General features: G+C 38.5%; 2 protein-coding genes across 2 annotated transcripts in view; one reads left to right on the forward strand and one right to left on the reverse strand.

The window, feature by feature from the left end:
* Positions 1 to 869, reverse strand: part of LOC145287829 (acyl-CoA dehydrogenase family member 10-like) — a 116,429-nt gene extending 115,560 nt beyond the window's left edge. The window contains exon 1 of the mRNA XM_080135735.1: positions 678 to 869. The gene's annotated coding sequence lies outside the window, so the exon portion shown is untranslated. The remainder of the gene's footprint in view (positions 1 to 677) is intronic.
* Positions 834 to 8,369, forward strand: LOC145287891 (uncharacterized). The gene is made up of 2 exons (XM_080135855.1): positions 834 to 1,010; positions 6,521 to 8,369. The coding sequence occupies exon 2, from the start codon at positions 6,538 to 6,540 to the stop codon at positions 6,979 to 6,981; it is 444 nt and encodes a 147-aa protein (XP_079991981.1). The 5' UTR covers positions 834 to 1,010; positions 6,521 to 6,537; the 3' UTR covers positions 6,982 to 8,369.
* Positions 8,370 to 9,503: the final 1,134 nt, after the last annotated feature.

The raw sequence follows: 9,503 nt of genomic DNA on the forward strand, positions 1-9,503 counted from the left end.
AGTAAGTGCATTGCATTAGCACCAAACATATTGGTGCTAGTGCACTTATTGATCCGCGCTATTTTTTAAATCGTATTTCCAAGTTTAATGATATCTGTTTTTATTAAATTGTAAGGTTAAAGTACAGAATAGGTACAAAACACACTCCCCATGTTAAGAATAGCTTTCTAAATAACATTATTTCAGCAGTTCAGCACGGATCGATATGTACACTACACTACACTAGTACCAACATATTTAAAAAGATCGATTTGTCGACTGTTATTTTAAAAAGCGCCTAAATATTAAATAACTAATTTTAAAATATATTAAAATCTCACAATTGCTTGATTTGTTGCTTTGTTTGTTTATATATATATATATATATATATATATATATATATATATATATATATATAAGTGCAATTTAATTGCCACAAGTATTCCAGAAATATCCGAAGCAGTGCACATGCACAATAGTCTCCGCAAGAGCCAAATAAAGTTAGTTCTGGAAATATCCGAAGCAGTTTACGAAAAAAAAAATACTCTAAAAGAATAAACTACCGGCAAAAATAACAGATTTCATTTTTTTTTTTTTTTTTTTTTGTATGACGAGTAACGTGTTTATTTTTGATTTAATGTTTGTTATTGTTTCAAATGTAAATTAGTAGTTAGTAATAGCAGAAGGTCGTACATACCGTGATTAAGCAGATTGAGAAATCCACAAACAAGGACCCGTCTGTTCAAAACTATTAAGGTTGAAAGTTCACCGTCTGATAAGTTATGGGCGATAACTTAGATCCAAGTGATTCGCCAGTTGCTCCGAGTAGAACTTGTCCTTGACATCCTTCTATACTAGAGGGACTGTCTCGCTGGTGAGCGGTCATAATGAACTTGAACTATTATCCTGTTCAGCCCTAGAAGATACAGCAGTACAGCACCCAGGCATCATCACCTCTTTACGATTACTGTTTCGACTTCACTTTCGGAATGTCTACTGCATGGGAACGTTATTTTAAAGCGCCAATTATGTAAACATGATTTTCGTCTCGCAATTTTATTATTTTCGTTCGATGGAAAAAATTATTACTGATTTATTTTGCCCTTCTTTTAAATGGTACAAAAGTTATACTGATAATATTAATTTATAATGAAGTTACATCGTGTTACATATAGGGTGGGGTAATTTTGTGGTGAATTTTAGCAGTCCCTAATGAGCTATTATCCTGTTCAGCCCTACGCCTACAGCACACCCAGGCATCATCACCTCCTAGTTATCTTTACGATTACTGTTTCGACTCTACTTTCGGTTGCCACTTCCTATGTTAATTTTTATAATAACATTATTATTATTTAGAAAATTCCTTCTTAAGATGGAGAGAGAGCCTTCATTTATCTATTCTGTACTTTAACCTAAAAAAAATAGAAAAAAAAGAGCAACCGGGGCGGGGCGGACGTTTAGGAAATTGATGTATTGGAAAATTCAAAATGGCGCCCGACACTCTCTTTAACATGGTAAGTTTTGGAAAAGGTGTTATAAATAATAAACTAGACAAAATACTATTAAAAAAACACCGAATATATGTCAACTTATGTCACGGTAACATATAATGAGCGAATTTCTAACATTATTTTGTCTAGTTTATTATTTATAACATCTTTTCCTCAACTTACCGTGTTAAAGAGAGTGTCGGGCGCCATTTTGAATTTTCCAATACATCGGTAAACACTGTATGTTTTTCGAGCTAAATAACCGTGTTCTGTTACATTGAATAAAAACACGAAAAATATATCCAGTTAGGTAGAAAAGTAACTTATCTTGCCTTTGATAACATTTATTTGTTATATATTTGTTTTTTGACAACTTTTTCGAATCTATGTGTTAATACAAAATATATATTTTTTTTTAGGAGAAATTGATATTAATTATTAATTACAGAACACAAAAGAAAGAACACCCTTTTAAGACAAAACAATGAAAAATGTTTATTAAATAGTGAATGTAAAAATCAGAAACAAATAATAGGAAGGGAACGGGTTGACCCAGCATCGCCTACCTCCGGAAGAGAGAGACTCCTCAGCTCCAAGACAGGTTGCTCAAAACAATTCAGTTGCTGAACAGTTCGATTGAATCACTTTATGTTAGATACGAAAAGTCTCAGTTTCTGATAAGAAGGATAATTTCCGGGGAAGATAACAACATTTAAAAGTTCGGGCTTCCGCAAAGAAAGACAAAAATGGAAAACCCACTCCTCACAAATTCGCTACAGAAACAATCGCCTCAAAACTCCACTGGTCTTTGCACACAATAACAACACCGCCTCATAGTCCGCTACATACTATCTATCAAGTGGTCTACCGCTATCATCTTTATGCCAACAAACGCCAATCAATTTGCATACAACCAAGTTCACCTCTCGCCAATCCTCGCAGCTACGAGATTGTGTTTCCCATAAGACCAACTTACCATAATGGCAGTGTTTCTTCCTCTGGATCAATTACTGCCCTGCATGCCAGACACAAACAACTCCTCTTCTAGCAGCTCTGGCCAAGATGTGGCAACAGTACTCCATCCTTGGATGTATTTGGCTCTTATACAGGTAGCGAATTGTATCAGCAGTGAAATATCTACTGGAGCAGTAGAACGATCCCACCATTTTGCTAGCAGCCTTGGCAACGGATTTGATGTATGTGTTACATTTTAGATCAGAAATAAAGGTCAGACCTAGAACCTTGTCAAAACATGGAGCCTCCCCAAGACGAGAGCCATTCACTTCAATTGATGCCAGATGGGGATCAGAGGGTTGATGATGTAAAGAAAGAAGTTTGGTTTTAGATGCATTAAAATTAACCAGCTACCTCTTTTCCATTTGTTATGATGTTATGATTTAGATCTCGTTTTGACTTGAGGACGCCGTCATACTGTCTGCCACGTGTCACCGTGACGACCACCACTCAAGTTTCATGATTCCTGACCGCTTTGGGGAGAAATTGACTACGTAGGGATTCACTCTACGATCGCTGCCATGGCACCAAAGTCGAGGCACATGATCATGGTTACCTCCACGAAATTACGGGCAGAACGCTTAGATGCCTTACACACCGTAGCGAAAATAACAACTCAAAAGAAACACAGTTTTCTCGACATGGGGGCAATTTCTTCATCACTGACCATTGTCTACAACTACGTCCGCATGCTTGCTATATTTAGCGAAGCCAAGGAAAAGACAGCAGAAGGGCCGCCAGCCTCGCCATCACTACAACGCTACGGCTGTCGCGACCAATACTACTACTACTACAACGGAGGCTTCGTCGCGCCTTGTAAACAACGACAACTATCGCCATTGACACAGCATTAACTAGCACTGCTGTTACTACTACTACAACGGAGGCTTTGTTGCGCCTTGTAAACAACGACAACTATCGCCATTGACACAGCATTAACCAGCACTGCTGCTACTACTACTACAACGGAGACTTCGTCGCGCCTTGTAAACAACGACAACTATCGCCATTGACACAGCATTAACCAGCACTGCTGCTACTACTACTACAATGGAGGCTTCGTCAAGTAGAAAGAACTTGGTCGTTTACGGACTTTGAAGTGTTGCCATAGATGGTAGTGTCGTCAGCATAAATGTCTACAAATGATCTTAGGATATGATTTTGAAGATCATTAATGCAGATCAAGAAGAGAGTTGGACCCCTGAGGGACTCCAGCATTAATACTGTGAGCTTCTGATTTCTGCTCATCAACCACTATTATGAACTTTTCAGAGAGAAATGATTTAATAATTGAAAAGACATTTCTTGTTATGCTGTAGCAGGAGATTTTGTAGAGTAGACGTTTATGCCATACCCTATCAAAGGCCTTTGATCTGTCAAGAGCAATTGTCTTAGAAAGGAAGCCTCTGTTAAGAGATTCACTAATCCTATGAGATATAACTGTTAGCACATCTGCTGTAGATCTAGAAGAATGGAAACCATATTGCATGTCACTAAGAAGGTTATTTTTGTTGAGGTGGTTGACTACTTCTTTATTTAACACAGATTCCAGAAACTTACTCATGACGCACATGAGACTGATTAGTCTGTACTGAGAGGGAGATGATCGATCACCTGAATTTTTAAATATAAGACATACTGATGAGGTTTTCCAGGGTGTTGGGAAACGATTCTCCTTAAGACAATGCTTAAACAGCTCTCAAGCTAGTTCTGGTTGAAGTTTTTTTAGCACTATAATAGGAATGCCATCAGGGTCAGTTGCTTTACTGGAATCAAGGTTTTTGATTAGCTTGGCAAATCTATGGCTGACTGGGATAGCTTTCGTACATTTATATCAGATCTACCTCTCTATTCCATGTTTAAAAAGAATGTGTTCTCTATAGTATCAAACCTGATGGAATGGTTAATTGTACGTATAGACCGCTTCATACCCTCCAAAAAATTCCAGCAAAACTCCAACAGCCAGCCACGGTTCTCTCTGGAATGTGCTGCTACCATTGCACACAGAAATCACTATTTCTATTGCTTCCAACGTAATAGATGTACTGAGACTAAAGCCGCCTTCAGAACAGATATTTGTATGTTGCATAGCATGTTTTCAGACAAAGGAGAAAATACAGGGGTTTAGCGGCCCTGATCGCATAGGGTAGAATTAGCTACAAAGCTTTTGGCAAAGTGTTTGGCTTTGTCTGATGCTGATAAGATAATCTCAGGTCCATTGATGATGGTTGAGATAGAGCATACACCTCTATTCAGGACCCTGTTTGCAATTTGCCAAAATTGATGGAAACCAAGCCACTGCTCAGCTACTTTGGACTTAACAGACTGTGCATACAACTCTTCACGTTCTTTATTACTCTTTTACAGTAGTTGCTGCTTTAGTCTCAGTACATCTATTCCCACAAAAGAGACATTGCAAGCCTGTCTCTGCTTTATTGCTATTTTCATGGCAAGTGTTTGTCTGAGCTCCAATCTATGGTCCCCCTAGCCTGACTTTCATGAAAAACACTCATCTAGCTGAAACCACTATCAATAATTTTCCCCCACTCTTTATCTGTGCCTAAAACTAAACATAGATTCCATGAACAAAACTTCTTTCTTAGAACTGCATTCCTGTGGAATTCTGTTCTGTTTTCCTGCTTTCCAACTGACTACAATATGATCATTTTCAAGTCTAGTGTGAACAAATTCTTAACGAGCCATCCTCTTAAGTAATCCAATTCACCAAATTTCCACTACTAACAATTACTACAATATTGTCCTATTGATTACTGTAGACTCATTAATCCTTATCCTCGAGTGGCCTCCTGGCCTTGATAAGTGGTGACTCCTTTGTAAAATACTTTTTTTCCTTGAAAAAAAAAGGAAAGTTTTTTCTTTTTTTATATTTTGTTAAAAGGGAAGAGGAAAATTTCTTCCTCTTGAAAGTTTTACAATTGAGAAAAAAGAATGTTCATATGCTGTCTTCTTTTTTTTTTTTTACTTTCGAGTCACCCCTTATCAAGGCCCGAAGCCACTCGAGGATAAGGGTTAATGAATGTAAGATGTTAGTGTAGTAATCGTTGTGTAAATTGAGTAGAATTTGATTATTTATGCGGATGGCTCTGTAATGAAAACAGGACAAGAGATTCTGTCTAGTAATCTTTTATTCAATTAAGAATCTCAGTACTCGTCTACTTGACAAGTGGAAATGTACAGCTTTTATAGCTTGGATTAACAAAGAGGAGATAATCCATATTCAGAACATTCTTCCCCACCAGATTTCTCACTGATGGAGAAGAAAGTTCCTTAAATGTCAAGGCTCCCTAAGAGCTCGCAGTGGCCACCTCGGCAGTCCAGAGTACCTAAACAGAGAGGCTCTTCAACAAATTTGATGTATGTGTTCCATTTCAGATCAAGAGTGAATGTCAGTTCCAGAAGCTTTTCAAGACATGGAGCTTCCCCAAAATGAGAACCATTTATTTCAATTCGGGCATTTGCAACAGCTGATGACAGTTGGCAGGTTGGAGCAGATAGGGCAAGAGATATGGTAGCTGAGGGGATGAACTAATCAACCAATGAAAAAGATGCCTCGTCAGAAGCTATCAATAGACATCGTTTGATTGTCAGCTGGGTGATAATGATGGTGGTGATGATAATGTCTTTTTGATACCTGCATGAAAAATAAAAAGAAAAATCTCACACGAAAAAAATATATGTATAAATGTATCTTGGAATACAATTAACAGTATAGCATATGTGTTATAAAGACTGTCAATAAGCAATAAACTGACTTTATTACTAAAATAACAATATAGTCCATGGGCCAGCTGGCTGACTGGTACCATCTGGAGGTATTAAAAGCCAGTTTAACCAGACATCCAGTATGGTTTCCCATTTCTAAAAATGCTTGCTGGACATTCGAATGTTGTAGCTTTTTTTTTGTTAGAGGGATTTTAAGTTTTTGCATGGTGTCGTATTGTGAAAATCACCAAATTTGCCTTTTGTGGCAAATATAAAGTTAGTATTTAATCAAGTTATGTTTCTGTCTTTGCAGGCATCTGACTGAGAAGTATGGCTTCAGATGAGGACTATGATCCAAACCTTGGACCTCTAGAAAAGCGACAAGAGACAGATATTGCACTCTGTATACTGTGTAACAAATATGTACCACGGAAAAACTTGACCAGATCCAAGAGCATTGAGTCATGGAGGACACTTGTTGATGCTGCTAAGATAAGATTTGGACCAATACTTGAAATTGATTCACAATCAAAAGAAGTTCCAAGCATATATTATGAAACAACATGCCGTAACGACTTCACACACAAGAAATCTTTGAATAAGCTAAAAGCTGAATGTGTTGATTTCGGACAGTCAATTTCTCAACATCAAAGAACATCCCGAGAACCTGGGATTAGTAAGTCATGCACTTATTCTACAAAATGCATATTTTGTGACAAAGACTCCAAATATAATAGAAGAAGCCATAGTTGTGAAAAACTGACATGCAGTTGAACTCTGAGCAGACAAAACAATATGGGAATCTGCCTGCAGAGATTTGACTCAACAACGGTCTGAAAGCCAGAAGAAAATTGAACGAATCCTGGCCATCACATCATGTGAATTAGTAGCTGCCAAAGCACACTACCACAGATCATACTATCTAGAATACACAAGAGAGAGACCAGAACAACTTCCTTCCTATCAGTGAGGACCATGAAAACAATGAAGAAGAAGCGTACACTCTGTCTGAGTCAGGTCTTTGACTACATCAGACAAGAATTGATTGCCAAACACCAAATAACATACATGACAAACTTAACAGAAGCTTTTCTGTTATTTATGCACGATGATGGAGGTACACACTGAGAAGCACATACGATGCAGACTTGAAACAGAACTTGGACCATGCATAAAGATCATCCATGGAAATAACAATAGACTCCTGGTCATTCCAGACAGTATCACTTTTCAAGAACTTGTTAGAGAAAAAATGACACTGAGAGAAAAGCTTGACCTATATTCTTCTCATAATTAGAGTATGGAGCATGCCATAACCAAATTGCGTTACTTCATAAAAATGTCATTAAGGCAGAGCAACATGAACAACCATGGCCCCCTCACCCAGATGAGATTGATGAGCAATATGTTAGCATACCAGATCTGTTGCAGATGTTTTAGACCACCCTTCTGACTGGGCACAAAGGTTCTGAGGCGACTATAACTTGGGCAGAAAGGCTAGTATGGTCGTTTTCCCAAGATCTTATGTATGGAGTTACAATGGAGCACCCAAAGACCTCAAAGCACATTTTACTCCCATGGGCTGTGAAGACCCTTACTGGAAATGTTGAGATCATAAAGATTCTGAACTGTTTTAGCCATGGAGTATCATACTCAACACTGGAAGAAATAGACACAGCACTTTGTTTGCAGAAACAGGATCAGCAATCTGGATTGGGCGTCTTGTTACCGACACAAACACATGTTGGCGTTCCAACATACTAGCATATGACAACATAGATAGAGAAGAAGAAACTCTCAGTAGAGCGGAAACATCCCATCGTGTGAATGGAATCATCATTCAGCCACAGGTATTGACAGTCTTTCCACACCCTCGCCACACAGTCATACAAAAGGACAAGAAATGATCACTCCCTGCAATAGCACCTATTCGACCACACCACGATTGCAGTTAGAGGAAATCCCCAACTGCTATAACTCCAGGTCATCCTGTGGATAAACAGAATGAGGCCAAGAACAAAAACCTTTCATGGTTGTTAGTGTGGATGAGTGACCCGACAAACCAACAAATGAGCTCATGGACAGTCTTTAACATCCTGACAAGTGACAACATAAACATAAAGCCTGATACAGTTGGATACTTACCGACAATTAATTCCCCAGCAACTCAGATGTCAACTGTGCACCAAATACTTGAACAGACAAAGAAAATAATAACTGCACTCAATCTTCCAGAAATCATCTGTGTTTTTAATTAAGCCTTGTACTCCAAAGTGACGGAGGTTGTCTGGCAAAATCAGAAAGTCTTCCAGAATGTGATCTTGCGAATGGGAACCTTTCACACAATATGCAATTTCCTGTCCATTATGGATAATCGGTTTGGAGAAGCTGGACTTCAAGATTTGGCAATCGAAGCTGGAGTCATTGCGGAAGGGTCCATCAACTGTGTGACTGAAGATCGACAGTACAACCGTGGTGTTTGACTCCACAAGATCATTTATGAAGCATTGATGTGCCTAATGTGGAAAAGTTTCCATGAGTGGATAGAAGAAAATCACACAAGCGACATGCCAGCACTTCGATGCCTGATAAACCTAGCTACTGAAGTACGTGCCAAAACCAATAATCAAACTTTGGCTGCACTCCTAGACAACACATCTACAAAGCAAATCATTGTCCGCTTTGCAGAATATCAAGATGAACTTCAAAACACCCGTGGACCACTGGCATCATTTTGAATGTCCTATCTGGATCTTGTGGAAATTCTGCTGGCTCTCATTCCTGCCTCCAGGGAAGGCAACTGGGTACTACACCGTCATGGAATATGCAGCATGATTCCTTGGTGTTTTGCTTATGACAAGCAAAATTATGCTCACTACCTATCGATTTACGATGCTCAAATGACAAAATTCAAAGAAGATCATCCCGTGAGATACCAACACCTTTTGGAAGGCAGATTCAAGTCCTCAAGTCGATGTAGTGTTTGAAAGGTACAATGCTTTATCAATCAAAACAGCTGAAAGAACAGAAAGAGAGAGGAATATCGTTCTCACAAATCATTCCTGGCCACAAAAAATTGGGGCTGCCTACTTGCATGCTCCAAGAGCAAAGCCAAATCGACCAACTTCTTTGCCACTAATTGGCAAGAGAATCAAGAAAGACAGAACCAACTTCAAGAAAAGGTGATTTTTGTAACTTTCGAGGAACGATGCTTCAAGATAACATCTAATGCAGCGTCAGAAGTTGATGAATTGAAATGTATGCATGAAGAAGCCGACACACGCTTGTTGTTAAAT

The sequence above is a fragment of the Euprymna scolopes genome, chromosome 1 (assembly GCF_053919585.1).
Source record: "Euprymna scolopes isolate OS-2025 chromosome 1, ASM5391958v1, whole genome shotgun sequence".
Lineage (NCBI taxonomy): Eukaryota > Metazoa > Mollusca > Cephalopoda > Sepiida > Sepiolidae > Euprymna > Euprymna scolopes.